At 39.5% G+C, this 18,538-nt stretch overlaps 1 protein-coding gene across 1 annotated transcript in view; it reads left to right on the forward strand.

The window, feature by feature from the left end:
* Window positions 1-13,790, forward strand: part of LOC145406435 (epidermal growth factor receptor kinase substrate 8-like protein 1) — a 117,605-nt gene extending 103,815 nt beyond the window's left edge. Inside the window, exons 13-15 of the mRNA XM_080277590.1 lie at window positions 1,774-1,909; window positions 13,009-13,258; window positions 13,389-13,790. Of these exons, the coding sequence (XP_080133716.1) occupies window positions 1,774-1,909; window positions 13,009-13,258; window positions 13,389-13,510 (508 nt within the window). The 3' untranslated portion in view covers window positions 13,511-13,790. The remainder of the gene's footprint in view (window positions 1-1,773; window positions 1,910-13,008; window positions 13,259-13,388) is intronic.
* Window positions 13,791-18,538: the final 4,748 nt, after the last annotated feature.

Genomic DNA, 18,538 nt, shown 5'->3' on the forward strand with positions numbered 1-18,538 from the left:
ATTATGGAAGTTACAGTTGCCCAAAACAATAATTCTGGTGGTAAGGGTGAGGTTAAGGTTGGTCATCTGTGTGGGAAATTACATGGATGAGGTGCTGAGGGAATTAAAAATGTCCATTGTGATACCAAGACTGGAATATGCAGCAGTGGTATGATCACCACATCTTTAAAAAAAAAAAAAAAAAAAAAAAAAAAAAAAAAAAAAAAAGACAGGTGGAGAGGATTCCAAGAATGATCACGAGGATGATACTGAGCTTGAGAGAGATGTCTTATAAGGATTGATTAGAGAAGCTAAATTACCAGCCCTACAAAAGAGTAAGGAGAGGAGATTTGATTGTGATGTTTAAAGGCGTAAGGGGAACGGAACAAGTGGACGGAGAGGATCTTTTTGTGATGTTCAGTGGAAGAATGAGAGGACATGAATTTAAAGTGAGAAAGAGTAGGTGTCTTTCTCAACAGAAATGCCTGTACTCTATAGATATTTGAGACAACCTGAAAGGAGATATGAAGTGAACAAAGAATCCATGTGTTTAAACCTAGATTGGATAAAAGTACTATAGATATTGAGGACAACAGGAAAACACAAACTTAGCTCAATTACTGTATGCTACAACAGTGTAAATACCTCTCCATCCCATCCTTCCATCTTATCCTTGGTCCCCTTCTCCACCTAACACACATACACTTTCCCACTAAGTTTCTTATTATCCATTTGCTCCACATGGCCAGTCTGTCTGAGGTTACTTCTCTTAACACTTTCCAGCACAGCAGTATCAACACCACAGCACTTCTGAACTTCTCATTAGTCTCTCTCTCTCTGTCTATACAGTCAGTGCTTGTATTACGAACAATCAGAGTGCGCGAACCCCTCATAATATAGTAGGTGCCATTATTTGTCCAAAAAATGTCATAATGTCGGAAAAATTTACATAATGCGGTAGGAGGAAGCCGATCATTTTTTTCAGGATCAGAGTATGAGGTTACAATAGACATAACGCGGTGGGAGGCCCCAGTTTATGTTTCAGAGTCATAGTACGCAGCCAACGATAAACAGAACTCGGCTCGGGACAAAATTACAATTAGAATTCAAAGAATGCACCTAGTGATAGACAGCGCAGATTGCATCAGCCTATGACATATTGATGTCACGTGCCCGCGTGGGGTGTCATCACAGTCCACTGACCATTCCTGCCCCAGTTGAGCCTACCCTATCCCCTCACTCTGGCTGCACATGTGCTGTGTGTGATCTTTACTTTTTTTTTTTTTTACCATGGAACCCCACATCGCCTTTCCCCAGCAAGCCCACAAACTCTTCCATTCAAGGTGAGGAATCCTCTAGCGTTTGCATGTAATGAAGTCTTTATTAGGTAGATTTTGTAAATGTCTTGGGATAAAAAAATGAAAATTGACCCAAAAGGTGAACTTGGGGCTGGCTTAGGTATCATGAAACCCTTTAACAAGTAAACATATGGCCCTGTGACGCAGAATGCTCATAAAATGGGAGCTCCCTGGGACAGTATTTCTGCGTTATGCAAGCGCTGACTGTATATATATTATAAAGGTTTTCCAGTTCCAAAGTTCACAGTGAATGCATGGTAAGTGATTTTTTCACAAAATGATGAGTTTGTAGAGGAGTTAAGAAAACATATAAGAAAGTTACATCCATAATACTTTAGATTACTGTAAATGGAATATCTGTATTGTTAAATGGCAGACTGTTTATGATACATTTAAGATTTTTGTTTAAACTTAACAAATACCATGTTGCTTGCAGGATCATGAAGCAGTTTGATGGTGTGGATGGTGAAAAACTGTTTGGCCTAGACAAGTCTCAGCTGGAGGACTTTTGTGGGGGAAAGGAGGGTGCCCGCCTGGCCTCACAGATCACAGTCCAGCGCAACGTGTCTGGGGTGAGAAAGGATACAAGTTTGCCTGTGAAAGAACATTATGTGGGTGGAGTTGTAAGCCAAATAATTTACTATAAAAAGCAGAAACTATTGACTTGGGGGCAACCAGACAGCCAACAGTCAGATGCCTTGTGGGCCAGTGGGTTAAGGGGCATCAGCTGAGTTTGGCTCATAAGAGTTTAAGTCTGAGAAATTATTGAGGCTTAATGCCCACATAATTCTTCTCGGGAGTGAGTACTTGAGCATTCTTGCCTCAGCCATTTCACTGTCGAAGCCTTATTTCTTAAGCATCCTCCCACACTGATGCTGGAGGTGTTTTTGATGCACTGGAAATGACTTTCTTTTATTTTGCTTTGCAGTACTATAGAACTGTGTCAGGTGCACCTACCTGTTGCAATATTACCCCTTGACTGAGTCCCTTTCATTCATTACAAATCAGATATGATGTGCTGATCCTGACTGCTAACCGAAAAAAAGAAAAATCCATATTTGGAATGTATTTTTTGTATGCAAGTACATAGTACTGTACTGGTACTGTATATGGGCTACATAAGAGATAAAGCGCTGTAAGACTCATCCGAAAGGTAAGTGTGTATATTTTCATGAGAAAGAATTGTTATTCTTGTATTTTTTTTTTTTTCCCCTCAGATTTCCCAAAAAAACGATATTTACTGCAGTGGGGCCAGAGACCTTTGAGTAGATTTACGAGCTTTGTATTGCATACACTGATGAGATACCATCACAGAAATGAGTCTTATTGTTCATAATTATCTATATAATATGCACATAAAAAATAAAGTGCATATTATGAATAATTAGTAATACTGTATATATGAACACAGTCAACTCAGATAATTTGCTGTTATTTTAGTCTTAATACCTACTGAGACTTAGAAATTTTGAGAATTATAAATAACATAACCTATGGGGAAAATTACTTATGTCTCACCTCTCGGCAGAGTTTCTCCCTACCACCATACTTACACCTGACTAGTCACCAGTGAAAGCTAACACCCTTTCAAAACAGTATGTAATACATGTATTTAATGTGAATGAACAATGCTGTAAAGTTCTTACCTGACTCCAACTGACGACAATACTTAAGTGGATGGGAGAGGGGGAGGGGTTCCAAGGCTTTAGGCCCACTATGGCCTCCCAGTGCGAGGCGAGGTGGTAGTAGTGGTGACAACAGGGTGGGCTAGTGCCCTCGTTTGTCACTAGGCATGGGTGGGAAACGCTGTGATTGGCTTGTCATACATGAATATGATTGGCTTCTGGCCGTGAAGAGTAAACAATGCCGCAACTTGGAAAACTCCTTGGAAATGAGTCACTTGGGACAGTGACTGCATCTATCAAAGTGGTTAAATTGGTTACCTTGATGTATGAAGTATCACGGTTTGGCTGGAAAGGTGCCGTGAATTAGAAAACCATGACTGACAAACCTGCGATATATGTGAGTTGACTGTACAACGGTTTCTCAATTATCTGACGTAATAGAGTCAGAGGCATGTCTGGATATGGACAAAATCCGGATACGGAGCAATATCCTCTACTGTGCCCATACCCTACCTATACCGAACGTATATGCACAGTGTCCCTTCTAATTGTGGCAGTGTTCTCCAGTCTTTCAGCTGTATTTAGACATTGGAACACACATGGGAATATCCAGTATAATGCTAGACACTAAGAAAACAATACATAAACAATAAAAATCCACAAATACCTTACCGACACAGTATGTACAGTACCCCTCCTAATTGTGGCAGTGTTCTGCAGCCTTTCATCTGTGTAGACATCAAAACACATATAAGAATATCCAAAATAAAGCTAGACACTAAGAAAACAATGCATAAACAATAAAAATCCGCAAATACCCTACCTACATGTACAGTACTCTTCCTAATTGTGGCAGTCTTCCTCAGTCTTTCAGCTATGTAGACATCAAACACACGTGGGAATATCCAGTACAATCGTAGGCACTAAGAAATAATGCATAAACAACAAAAATCCACAAAAAATAAATGAAGATGATGGTTGCAAAATTAATTTTAACCCTCTCGGGAACCGCAAGGTTTCAATACGTTTCTGGGACACCAACAGAGCTGAGAACCCATCTTCAGCTGCCTCTGTACACACAAAGCAAAACACTTCCATGGCCAAATTTCCCCCAGAAATTGGTTATATTGCTATAAATTGCATACCATTATCTTTGTTGGTGTTTATACTATAAGCCAATAAAAACACACAAAACTGATGAGTAAAAGTACAGAAATGTAGTGAGAATAGACTTGTTCATGAGTAAAAACAGCTTCAAATAACTTCCCAACATCCTAGCACAAAATTTTGCCTGCACCATGGAAGAGCTAAGCATATGTCTAGATGCAGAATTTCACAAGCTTTCTCATGGTGTTTTCGGAAGTTCGATATGACTATAGTAGGACTCGCGCACGTTTGCGGCTGTGGTGTGGCTCGCAACTGTGTACAATGGTGCCATGTTTCCCCAACTTGCGATGTGAAACGGAAGCTATTTATGTACAAGGCATCACAAATTCGATAAATTCAGATGAATAAAACTTACACTTGTGTATTTTGATGGATGAATCAACAGTAATCTTATTATGCATAAAATATTTATACAGTAACACAGAAACATGGCATACATATTGTACAGTGTTGCTAAAAGAAATTGTAGTCACTTTTAATGGTTTTAAGCGTAGTTTTAGGGTGGGTAATAATATCACAGTTATGGATATAAGATAATGAGCCTGAAAAAAGAAGAAATATGCCAATATCCAAAGTAAAAGAAATAATTCATGTAATTCTTCTGAGTGGCAACACTTACCAGTCTGGCCTACGGTAAAGTACCTTCGTATACCCAACCATAGCTTGTACAGGTGTTGCTAGGGAAAAATGCTCACATTTACCGGCTTTTACCATAATTTTAAGGACGAGGAATAATCACATTTATAATCATAAGCTAATATGTAGGACAAAATAGTAGGCATATGCCAATACCGAAGTAAAAAAAAAAAAATTATTCACTCGCGAGCGGCAACACTTCCACACCCAGTCGGCGAGAGAGCGAGAGAGAGAGAGAGGCAGGAGAGGGGCATGCATTGAATGCATTGTCGGCATCACTAAATATAACAAAACCAAATTAACAAATGAAAGCACAATTATAAATAACTTATAAAAGAATCAAAAGTACTCAGGGTGGCTCACATTTCCCGCCAGGAGAGAGAGAGAGAGAGAGAGAGAGAGAGAGAGATAACGGTATAGAAAATGTGGCAACACTGTAAACAGGTGCGGGCTACACCACAGCCGCAAACGTAGGCGAGTCCTACTATAATAGTATTCACTTTAATTGCCAAAAACCCAAAAAATTACTCTTGGCGATGCAGAGAGGGAAGTGGTGGGAAGTGCACTAAGCAGTGGTAGGGGAAGATCGGGGGATGGGGAGGGAGACACGCCTGGCCATGCTGAGCTCGGAGGAGGGATGGAGGGGGGGAAAGCAAGGCCAACCGGGGCACTTTGACCATTTGATGAGGAGGCAGGTGGGCACTTTTGCCCTGCTGGTGGGTCAAGGTCTGTATTACTCGCTTGTGGCCAGTACATTCCCAGTGATTCGGGTGGCTGGGTGATTTTGACTTCTGTGAAGTGGAAGACAACCACTTTTGCTCAGTCTGTGGGTTAGGGTCTGTATTACTCATGAGCGGCTGGTAGCTTCAGAGTGATCCAAATGGCCAGAATGCTTTGACCGTTCGATGAAGAGGCGGACAACCATTTTTGCTCAGCTGGTGGGTCAGGGTTTGTATTATTATCGTGGCGACCAGTACATTCCCAGTGATCTGGGCGGCCAGGGGACTTTGACTGTTCAGTAAAGAGACGGACAGCCATTTTTGCTCAGCTGGTGGGTTGCTGTCTATTACCCTACGCATGGCCAGAGAGGCTGGCCGGCTGCCCAACCAATTTCTTGAACTTGTAGGCCGCCCAGCTGACCATGTTGGAAAAAGTTCGGATAGAGACAAAGAAATGTGGATACGGAAATAATAGACTCAAGGCCTAACATCGGATACAGAGCATCTGGATAATCAAGTGATTACTGTATATGCATGATGAATATGCGAAGTGCTACCCAAAAGTCCCTGGAATTCACCACATGAACTCATAGGCTAACCTTAATTTCATATCACCATTGTCATCTTTGAGATAATCCCCTTGGGAGCTGATGCAGTGGTCCTAGTGACTTTCCCACCATTGAATCCACTCTAGAACACATTAAATTGTCTCCAGGACCTCCTGCAATTCCCCCTAAAATTTTCAAATCTCTATTCCCTCATCCTCATTTTCAGTATAAAGAGTAAGAGGGAGAGGCTAAATCCAGTGAATTGGCAAGCAGGAGATCATCACCATGTTGTTCTGGGTCAGAAACAGCTGCAGATAAAACAGTGTGTGCTCAACAAGTGGTGCGCAGGGGAGTTGTTCCTGCATCCTGACAACACGTTGACACTTCCTGCTCTATCTGTGGTAATTTTTGCCCCTGAACAGCTTGGCAATGGTCCCATGCCCTCCTGTGTGTTGAAGTTAGCTTTCTTTGACTTCTAGTCCCCAGACAAAAAATGAGGTTTGGAACTATTAAGGTGAATTTGTAGGGGGTACTGAAGACCATCAAAAAAACAGAATTCAGAGGTGTTTCCAGTACTGGGAAAGTCACTGGGATCACTGCATCTAGTCCCAAGCAGAAAATCTCAAAGATCATTTCATTTATAAAGGTTCCAACATACTTGCATGCACTGGCCTTGGTCACCTAATGGCAGCTGTCCATGCTGCTCGATCTCTGGCAACCTCTCTATTCAGTCCCTGAAGTCAGACTCTATGACCTCTCCTCATGTCTTTTTCAATCTGTCTCTCGCAACCCCACCCCTAACGCCCACACTTCTCATTTTCTTCCCTCAGATGTCATCTCCTATCCTCTCCACATCACAGTGATTAACCCACCGTGTTCCGATCGATTTTTCACCACTGACCCCCCCCCCCTCCTGGCAGATTTTCAAAAAAGTTTTTCTTGGCTAAAACCTCCACTATTTATGAGAAACATTGGAAAATGCCCCCAAAAGTGCTCACCTGAGCTTAGAAGTGGTCTAAACAGGTGACCCTTCAAACACCTGGTACCGTGATCTCTGGAGCCGCATTGCAAGTGTCGCATTGTCTGTGTAGCAGTAACTATTGCAAACCACTCAGAATAGGTAGATATTTGTTCATTTGGTACAAATTTATATGCAGTACAAGAGTACAGTATATTGGTTTTCACACAGTAATGTAGGCGATATAAGAGTTGTTTTATTCACTGAACACATCAACATATCGCACCTTCCTTGGTGCCGTTACCTCCTCATCACTTCTGCTCGTTTCTTCCTCTGGCGCCACATAATAATTGTCCTCCACATCGTCATCGATTGGGGAATCACTTTCGCCTTGAATTTCGTACCATGACGCGACCTGTCTTTACTGGCCAGGTCACTGCTAACAGATGAGTTGCCGAAACAATAGTGTGCAGGGGGGGGGAGGTCACGTTCGGTAAGGCTTTGTCCCCGCCTGGCAGCAGATAGAGGAAGGCGTGATGTGTGTACGTGCCAAAAATCACACGCAAAATTTGAAAATTGTGGAATTGACGGACTTTGCAATTGCAAAACCTATGGATATGCTATCGGGACTCATCGTGACAAAACGTTGCAGTGTATCCATACGTTATTGGGACGTCTCGGGTTAAAAGACATTTACTGGTAGGTAAGCCTGTGTGTTCATATGGCTGACTGGGAACTTATGGGCAGCATCTCACAAATGAACACGTGATGAGAACATAGGTTGCAAGCAAAGGGGTGCTTATAGATAGTTGACATACGTTAGCTTAATGTGGAATGAAGACAGGGAATGTTTGTTTAGGACTGCCAAAACTGTGTAAAGTGTCATAAAGTGGTGAGCAGATGGATTCCTATAAATATTTGACATACTCAGTACCTCAATGTGGAATGAAGACAATGAGTGTTTGTTTGAGACTGTTAAAGCTGTGTAAGGTGTCGTAAGGGTAGTGACAGGTAAGAAAGGTATGGAGTGATGGAATGTGGGGGCTGAAAGAGTAGTGGACAAAAGACAAAAGAAGTGGTTATGTGGCTGCATGAAAGGAGTTCAACTGAAGAAAGGAGGGAATATAATGTGAGTGAAAGAAAAATGTAAAGAAAATAGTAAAGAGGAAGAAAGAGTTATCAGTAAATGGTGATTTATTAAGAAAAATGAATGTAAAGTAGGAAAACAGGAAATATTTTGGAAGTAGGTGTGAAAATGTAGAAATTGGTGAAATAAAAGTTTGAAAGTGTAGAAATGAAGGTGGTAAAAGTGCAAAAATGTGAAGGTTGAGAATGGAAGAATATACTAATACTGTACATGGAAATTAATTAAGGAGCAGATGGAAAAATTATTTTCAAAGGTTGTTGAATGGAAATGATGACAGCAGAGCCAGATCCAGATCCAACTGTTTGGAAAGGGGGGAGAGGGGATGATTCATAGTGGAATTATCATGTCTGTCTTCATCCTGACTCATTACCAAATTTCTCAGAATTTAGTATAAAATTCTACTTTTCATGGAAATAATTGTATGATAACATTTACGTGCAATGCATATTTTGGAAAATAGTATTGATATTTTCTTTTAAATAATAATTGGCCGCCAAAAAATAGAGGGGAACTATGCACCCCTTATCCCTCTTCAAGCTATGTCTGAGAGAGGTGATAATCATAATTGTTTTTGGTAGTGCGCAGAGAAAAAAATGTGGTGCATAGAAATGGGACATTGACAAAAGTGAGAATAATGCTGTGCAAAAGTTGGAGAATTAACGCTTCTGGTGTTGATGTGGTGTATCCATCCATCCATCCAATATCCAATCCTATTCCGCCCCATGAACAGTGTAGGAGCCTAAGGCTAGGCAAGTTTGTCCTGACATTTAAGATGAGAGTGAGCAGCCTCGCTCATCCCTGAGTGGCATTACCCCAACCACTCCTTGGATATAAACCTGCACAGACTCAATCCGACTGGAGCACTTTAATTACAAAAAGATAGTTATATATAGTAAAGAGAGTCGAATGAAATTATTGTCAAAAATATTCCAAAATGCAGGGATGAGTGGAGTGGGACTTATTGCGTATGTTTTGGAATATGGTATTGATATTTTCTTTGAAAGAATAGTTGGCCTCCAAGAAACAGTGAGGATATATGCGCCCACTAACCTCCTTCAGTCCATGCCTGATAGAGGTGGTAATCATAATTGTTTTTGGTGGTGTGCAAAAATGTGGTCCATAGGAATGTGACACTGACAAAAGTGAGAATAATGCTGTGAAAAGGTTGAAGAATTAAGATGTCAGGTGTTGATGTGGTGAATGCAAAGATAATTATATGTCGTTGTGAGAGCGGAATGAACTCTATCTATCTATCTATTGCCAGATGCCATAATCCCATAAGGGGTGGCCATTTGACTTTGAGTTATTTGTTTTATGGGGAGGGGCACTAACCCTCCACCAACCCACTTGTTGACACGTAGGGAGCACATATGGTTTGGTTATATGGTTACCAACCAGCATTGTAAATGGTTTCTTGGCTTACAGGAAACCATTTGGCTTGTCACTCAATGTAAAGCCACCTGTAGAGGAAAGAAAAGCATTAAGAAGTGACAGGAAAGATGGGAGAAATAGGAATAGAGGAGGGCAAGCACAAAAAAAGAATGATAAAGGCTAAGGAAGATGTAGGCAGCACTACATCGTGAGTGGATGATGGTTGTCACCACCTACCACTATGAAATGATTGTCAAAAATATGCCAAAAAGTATGGATGGGTGGATTGGGACTAGTGGAGAGGAAGAAGACAGTGATCGAAGTGAGTGAAAAAATTATAATGGTATAAGTCTGACGAAAGTTGTAGGAGAGGTATACTGTATGGAGAAAGTATTTTAGATAAGGCAAGGAATATATCATAATGTCTGGTGAGTTACGAACAGGGTGGTTTTAGGAGCAGTGGAGGATGTGTGAATAAAACTGCAGTACAAGAGGGGAGAAATCACGTGAAAAGGACTGTAAGATATTTATGGCATATGTGGACATGGAAAAAGTATATGGTGAATAGGGAAGGATTATTAAATGTTTTATGTCATGTGTGATGTGGATGGGAAAAAGTTGACTGCTGTAAAGGGTTTTCATGATTGTAATGATGCATGTGCAAGAGCATCGTTGATGGATGTCTGAGTTAGTATCAGTGTTAGAGTAAGACACAGGTGTTTGTTGTCCCTACACCTGCACATTATACAGGGTGTCCCAGGAGGAAGGATTATAATTTCAGGATGTGGTAGACAAGAGTATTCCCTAAGACAAAAATATTATATGAACGCATGCTTGATTTGTAGCAGTCATTGAGTACAGGAATGTTAAACATTAGTGCTGCTGAACAATATACATTCCTCTCTTGCTGGCCAGCAGCTGGGATTTGAACAAATTACACACCCATCTTTTCATCCACCATCCACCTCTTCTCTGCTTGCACGAATACATGTACAAGCTTAACATGTATGGTTGTTTACTTGTTACCGTTATCCACTTAATTGTATCAGTTTAACATATGTAGTTCTTTGAATTGGTATCATTATCCACTTAAGTGTAGATGTCCTTCTTGATCCAAATGAAATAATTTACCATTAGTCTCTAACACTAAAAAGGTATTCCCACACTCATGTAGTTAATGAAGATAATTTTTAAGAGCATTCAACTTATGTAAAGAAACCAGATAGGCTTACAATTATTTGATATGCCACAGTAAATGATGAACAGCACAAAGATAGCCAGTGATACTCATTTAAACTACTTTTCTGTCAAGATTTTTAAAAATTCTCCCATTTATTGTTCTGGCTACCTCTGCATTTGATTTTCCATTTTAGAACACATAAAAAACAACTGAAGAAAAGAGTGGGTATATTATTAAATGGTGAAAGACAGACACTCTCAAATGTGATGTATACATATGATGTGTTGCTTGCCGATAATTAACAAGAGCTTTGGAGACTGGTTGAACTTTGTGGAAGTCTATGAGTATCATGGTTTGAAAAAAATGCAGGAAAAAAAGTGGTTTTGAGAGAAAGAAATTAACTGGTTGTAATATGCTGACAAATGGAGAGAACTTTGCACTGCTGAGGGAGTTTATGTACCTTGGTTTAATAAAAGAAATGAGAGGTAAATGTTCAAAGAAAGAGGAAAGTAGTGACAGGTAAGGAAGGTGGCTGATGTAGGGCTTGATGCAAAACAGAGGTTTGAGTGTGAAGGCTACTATAAATTTGCATGGTGTGTTAGCACTCACCTCAAAGTATGGATTTGAAACACTGGGATATGATGAAAATAAAAATTCATTAGCTAGAGCAGTGGAAAGAGCTGACTGAGGAATGTGTTTGGAGTGTTTAGAGTTGGTAGAATATGAAATGTGAGTACAGTAATGTGATTTGTGAAAGATGTGGAATAAGGGAGTCTGGTAGTATGGCTGAGGGAGCTGTGCTTTGATGGTATGGTCTTATGGAGAGAATAGATGTGGATTGCATGGTGAAAGAGATATATTCAGTATATGTCTGCGACTTTAAAGATGAAAAGAGGTGTTGTTGGTCAAGAAAAAGCGAGTGCGGATGGCAAATGAGCGTGGCAGAAAACAAGATATTGAAGATTACTGAGCTAGGAAAATGATGGGATGAAGTTGCTGGATTGAATCATACATATGGAGGAGTTTGGCATGTAGTGGTATCAGAGGTAGACTGCTTGATAATGCTGATTTTATGTGTACGGCATGTCGGGGAGAGCAGGTGGAGATTGTCAGGAGTGAAAGGATTGAACTTGCTGGTGAATCCCGTGAGTGTGTGGAAGAGTTTTGTTATTTGGGAGACATGTTGTGTGCTGGAGCTAGCTCTGTGGCTAGGGTGAGAAGTGGTTGGAAGAAGTTCAGGGAGCTGTTGCCTCTTCTGACATAGAGAGGGCTCTCCCTACGTGCTAAGAGGTCTTTGTATGCAGCATGTGTTAGGAGTGTAATGCTGTATGGTAGTGAGACCTGGGCAGTAAAGGAGGAGGATATTCACAGGCTCAGACGTACAGAAGTGACAATGATTACGTGGATGTGTAATGCATCCCTGCGTGCAAGGTATGGGGGGGCTGGGTTTACAATGGAAGAGTTGAGAAGTAGGATGGGACTGGAGTGTATTGGTGTTGAGATAAGGAGAGGTAGATTGAGATGGTTTGGACATGTGGAGAGGATGGGGGATGATAATTGGGTGAGGAAGGTGAGAAGTGTTAATACTGGGGGTGGGGTTATAAGGGGTAGACCGAGAAAGACGTGGGATGAGGTCATTAAGTGTGACCTCAGGGTTAAGGGACTGAACAGGGAGGCTGCAATGGATCGTGCAGCGTGGAAAGCCACCATTAGGTGACCAAGGCCGATGCATGCAAGCATGTTGGGGCCTTTAAAAATGAAACGAAAATGAACCCCTACTGAACTTAATGGATTGACTGTCTGGCAGGTAATGTGAAGTGCATATATAATGAAACCTTTTAGAAAGTACAGTTTGCAGATGGCTATGCCCGTTAGATGGCGCCAGTAGACCAAGATTTTGTGCAGTGTGTGAATGAGAGTTTAACCCATTTCACTGGGCTTCCTGTTGGTATTCTCCCCCACCCCCCCACCCTTTATGATTTCACTTTCCTTGTTTTCTGGACCTTACCCCACCCCATCCTTATGTGGAAAAAATAGGCTTGGATGATGATCATGATGGTGATAGAAGAGCTTTATGTTCATCCCTGGGGAAATGGATCTGCATTGACTTGATTAGGATAAATGTTTTCTTGCCTGATTTGTACAGAGTTGATAGGTAAATGTTTTGCTTTTTTTTAAAGTCAGAGACAGAATGTATTGAAACTGCACACCTAGTTTGAAATTTAGCGCTTGTTCAGATTGCTGGTGTAATGGAATAAATTTTGACATATGGCTTTACCAATAACCAGTAGCATTCTACAGGAGCTGTTATCATTTACAGTATAAAACGGCAAGATCATCAGAGTTGCGGCAGATCCTGGCTCGGCAGAGAAATAAAATGGATCCTGGTGCCAAGGACAAAGAAACCATAAATACTAAGGCGAAAAAGCAAGAAAGTTCCAAGAGCACAGGTACCCCAGATGCAAAGGCTAATTTGGACCAAGATGCCAGGTCCAAGGTGGAAAAAGTTGAGACTCACTTTGGGTTTTTAGATGAATATGACAACAAGTCTGGCTACCAGACAGACACAGGTGAGTACTGTACTGTACTGTACTGTATCTGATTTTAGTGGGAATTGAACAGAAGTATAAATGGATTATTCTGTGACAGAAATTGTGCTGTGCATTATTTTAAAGCTTATTGTAAAATTTATTACCACAGAATCTGAGGATGAGGGAGCAGGTAACAGAGGGAATCCTGGCACCAACACACTTAGGGATCAAATAAAGAAACAGCGGAAAAAGATCATCAATCAGTCTTTGGATGATAAGGCCTCCCGCTGAGTTAAGAGCAAGTGGAAAGACTCTTAAGGCATACAAGAATGTTAAATGGCTGCATATAAGAGGAGAATCCTTCACATGTATAAATTATTCATTAATTGTAAGCATGTCCATTATCACATGAATTGTAACTCGGTACTATAGCTTATTTTATGGTGGCAGAGTTACATGTAATTTTTCCCCAGTATCATTCATACACATCCTGTTCTTCCATACACAAACCACTTTGCAGATGCCCATCCACATAACCTCATTGCTTTGTGTTATTGGAGCAGCTACTATTTAACCACTTTATATTTTAAATATGACTTTGTATATTATAATAGTATTATACAGTAGTTTTACTTTAATCTTTTCATATGCATTCATAATAGTCATCTTTATAGGAACATTGAAAAAGTGACAACATTCACTCCTGTACCGTATTTTACCACAACCTTGATTTTTATATCTTTTCGTATAAAGTACCATATACAGTAAATGTCCTCCAATCCGACCCCCAATACAATACTCTGAATTTGTCAAGGCAAAATTTTTCAAACTTTCCTGGCCTTTTTTTCGAATATTTCTGGGCTTTGTTCAATTTTTCTGGGCCTTATCTAAGGATTTATCTGGTTTGGACTTGCCCTTGGACTTGGACCTACCTGCCTGCAACTGTTCATCTACACTTCTATCTATTTCTGGTGAGAAAAACAACAACCCATATCATTTTCAGTGTTTATTTGATGATCATGTACATATTTCTAATGGTTTCAAAGGGTTCTCCCAATAGTCCGAAAAACCAGTACAGTCCAAAAGACCCCTGAGCCCTTGCGATTCGGATTACTGGACTCTTTCTGTATTCAGTATGTGCTTGATGTGATGTAACAGAATTAACATCAGCTCAGTACAGTACTTTTTTTTTTTTTTCATTTAACTTGACAAAGACTGATGCCATTTTGAACTCTGAAGAACAGAACTGTGATATAAGATGCACTTTTCAGCTGTCAAATTACTTAATCAAAGTGGCATATGTGTTTGGCAGCTCAAAATGGCATGTAGGTTTATGTAGCTTACATTCAGTTATTCAGGTTTGGTATCACTTGCAACAAAACTTATGACCAGGAAGTCAAGTAGTGAATGGGTTAATAAAACACATAACTGATATTACAGTTATATAAATGGATTTTTACAAATACATTTTGACAACTGTATGTACAGTACATAAATATAAATGTACTGTTGTTATTTGGTGTACTAGAAAGAAAAATAGCTAGCCATCTACTAGGGAGGAAAACGTTTCTTCAATTTAATCACTGTTTTATGTTACTTACATAAACAATTATTCAGTAGTCCATAAGTAATCAGTTTTCTTTTTAGGTGTGTGCCATTCATCTTAGGTTTTAACTTTTATTAATGAATAATGAAATTTCTGTAAAGGTTATTGAGTATAGTCCTGAATATTTGAAAATGCTGGTAATTTAGTACGGACTTAATTCAGTCATACTAACATACTGGGATTTATGTGAGGTATGATTGATTTTTTCCCCTCATGTTCAGTGAATAATGTTTGCATTTAGGAAGCTAATCTTAAGTGAATAATGCGGCTTGCATTACAACAAAACTATAGAGTTTGCCGCCAAATACATCTTGTGCATTGAAAGAGACTAGGGCCTCATTATACAGTGTGTTATCCTGTACTATTGCTGTACCTCATATTATCTTTAAGAATAATATTTACATATTTTATACCACTGCAGTGCTCTTACATAGCCCTTTTAGTACGAAAGACCCTTCTTAAAATAAATATATCATCTTGAAGTGCCAGTAATAAACTACCATAAATAAAAAACATTATCCTACTGAAAGGGTTAATGCAGGTTGCGTGTAACCCTTTAGATACAAGAGATCCTCCTGAAATTAATAGAAAAAAAGTTTGGAAGTAGAGTGAACTAAATTTAGACATCATTATACTAACAGGGTTAAAACTATGGTATTATCCTGTAATATGCAGATGTGTAGTTTCATGGAAGTGTTGCTACTTACAAAGATGTACCTTGTTTATTTTACTTGGTTTTTAATATATTTTATAGCATAGTGCTCAGGGATCTTTGTATGCAGCATGTGTTAGGAGTATAAAGCTGTATGGTAGTGAGACCTGGGCAGTAAAGGAAGAGGATATTGGCAAGCTCAAATGTACAGAAATGGCAATGATTAGGTGGATGTGGAGTGCATCCTTGCATGCGAGGCCGGGGGGGGGGGTTAGGTTTATAATGGAAGAGTTAAGAGGACGGATGGGACTGGAGTGTATTGGTGTTGAGACGAGGAGAGGCATGTGGAGAGGATGGGGGATGACAATTGGGTGCAGAAAGTGAGATGTGTGAACGTTGGGGGTAGGGTTGCGAGAGGCAGACCAAAAATGACCTGGGACAAGATCAAAGAGCGTGACTTCTAGGATAAGGAACTGAATAGGGAGGCTGCCAGAGATTTAGCAGCATGGAGAGCCACCATTAGGTGACCAAGGCTTATACCTGCCAACATGTTGGAGCCTTTATAAACAAAACGAAATGAAGCGATTTCCCATGATGAAGATGCATACTTATTGACTCATTAATAACATATGTATTTCATGGGGTTTTAAGAAACTAGTCATCAGGGAACAGTTTGGGTGTATAATACTGTATTGTTTAAATAAATGACAGATTAGGTCATATTGCTGGATGTACTGCAGAGTATGATTTGGGATATGTATGATTATGTTGAAATGTTGTGGATGAAAAATGCAATTTTGACTTTATAACCATTTTAGGTAACTTGACTGGTAATTTGAGGTGCTCGATGGTAAAATGACCGATTCCTGAAACTGCAAATGTGCATTTTCTGTATCATCAGAGTCAACAAAGCCTCCCTCAGGAATGGCTTTTCATTCTGTTTTTACTAACTCCTAATGCATTTATTCAGCTTTGGACAGCCTTTTCAAACTGGAATGTTAGTTATGGCTTTGAATATGAGGGGCCATTCCTAGGCTGAACTGAATCATCTGGTAACTTAAAGAATAAACCAAAAAGGATGTCAGCGAGATTCAAGTGGTTAATGTGGTAGAGTGCATAACACTGAAGTTTGTCATTTTTCCACTGGGGCCCATACGTGAAATGTGGTATTGGAACATCAAGGCAAAGTCTGTAATCCCAAGAGTGATCATAGTAAGTCCTTGTTATAAGTTCCCTTTATTGACGTACCTGTGTGTGTGTTCTTACCTTACCTAATTGTATCTTTACAGGAATGAGTCAAGCTCGTACTGTCCCGTGTCTTAAACCATATTTATTGTTATGACACAAATATCTTTCTCTTGTGTACAGTAGTTTTTCTATTTCTTCCTTTTGCAAGTGCATCTGCTTCTTTATTTCATCAATTTCATTTTTGAAAGCCATTTCTAGTTTGTTTACACGTTCAACCAGTCTATTGTGAGTCTCTACTGTACTTCAACCAGTTCTTGGTAGAAATCATCACTTTGCTTTTTACCTTTATCCCTTTTCTTTTCCAAATTTGTTATACTGAAGTATGTATCCATTTTGCAATACTTAAAGTGCAAAGCATGTACTTACAATCTCCGTGTTGTTGTAGACAGTCTAAACAAACCTCAGAGATGACTCAGCGTATTCTTTCGTCTTGGTTCTATTTCCTGTTTGAACAAGTCTTGTTTAAACTTTTTTTTTTTTCTTTTAATAATGAACAATCATTTAGTCTAACCTGGTACTGAGCTTGACTCATACAAAGATACTATTTAGGTAATGCCACTGGCCGTGATGATTTGGTCACACGTCCGTCTAGATTGAATCCCTGTGTGTGTGTGTGTGTGTGTTGTTGTTTTAAGCCCATTGTAAAACAACAGAAGAATGTCCTGTTCAAATCCCATTGATGGCTACAAAAGTAACCCCAGTTTACAGTTTGCTGGGTTAAAATTATACGTTGCATACATCCCCAACTTATAAGTTTATTTCTAATGGGTACTGACTGCACCTCTTTGTGTGATTTATGTGAATGTGTCACTCTTCACCTAGTGCCTTATATTATAGCTGCAGCACTGTTTATTGTGATATAATGTGGCTTCGGAAGAGTGCTTTGCTTTTCTATGCTAGACATCAGCCCCTTCACACTGAGAGGTCTCCTTAAGTTGAAAAAAATATTCTGGTGGTAATGCAAATAAGGAGAGGGGATCATCATTGTGAAGGGATTAAATGTAATAGGTCTCCTTTATTGTGCTTTCTTTTTCTTTGCATTGTGGACATTACCTTGCCCCATACCTAGATGGGAAAAGGAGGTCAGGATGATGATGGTGATGATAACTTGAGACCATTTCTATTTGAGCTGGCTCTCCCAAGCTGAGTAAAATAGTCTAAGGTAGTCAGAAAAAAAAAAAAAGGAAGGAAGATGTCATCATACTGGAGGAGATGATACTGATGATTAGTACTGGTAAGTGTAATATAAAGGAGCTGTAATTATGGCTACTACTTAAGTCTGTCATATAATTATTTACCATATCACAACTCTTATTGCGTATACACATATTAGTTAGGTTCTTCATTCACAAATATGACAGATGTTTACCTGGGACATACTTTTCATTTCCTCAATAATTGTAGAATCTGACCAAAGTAATCACAGTACAGAAGTTGTGTACTTTGCTCAATTTCAAGTGATAAAATTTAGAAGAAATATTGCACATTTATATAAACACAATATTACCATTTCATTTTATATAAACTGACAGATTTTTATCATCTGTATGGTGTTCTGACTCACTGTGCTGGTTTAAAGCATGTTCTTTAACACATCCAGATGTATTCAATTTGTGCTATGTAAATAAATAGAGAAATTAAATGACACTGAAGTGGTTTTTTATAAATGCTCTGGAAAAGCTCTCTTGTTATGAGGGCTGTTTAGACTGATACATTGCCAGTGACATTGCTCTACCCTGATTTCATACTGTGGTAACATACTTTATAAAAAAAAATGTAACTAAGTTAAATGAAGTGCTTTAGGTTCATAGGT

The sequence above is a fragment of the Coenobita brevimanus genome, chromosome 70 (genome assembly GCF_032717465.1).
Source record: "Coenobita brevimanus isolate Jiangsu-jjx chromosome 70, ASM3271746v2, whole genome shotgun sequence".
NCBI lineage: Eukaryota > Metazoa > Arthropoda > Malacostraca > Decapoda > Coenobitidae > Coenobita > Coenobita brevimanus.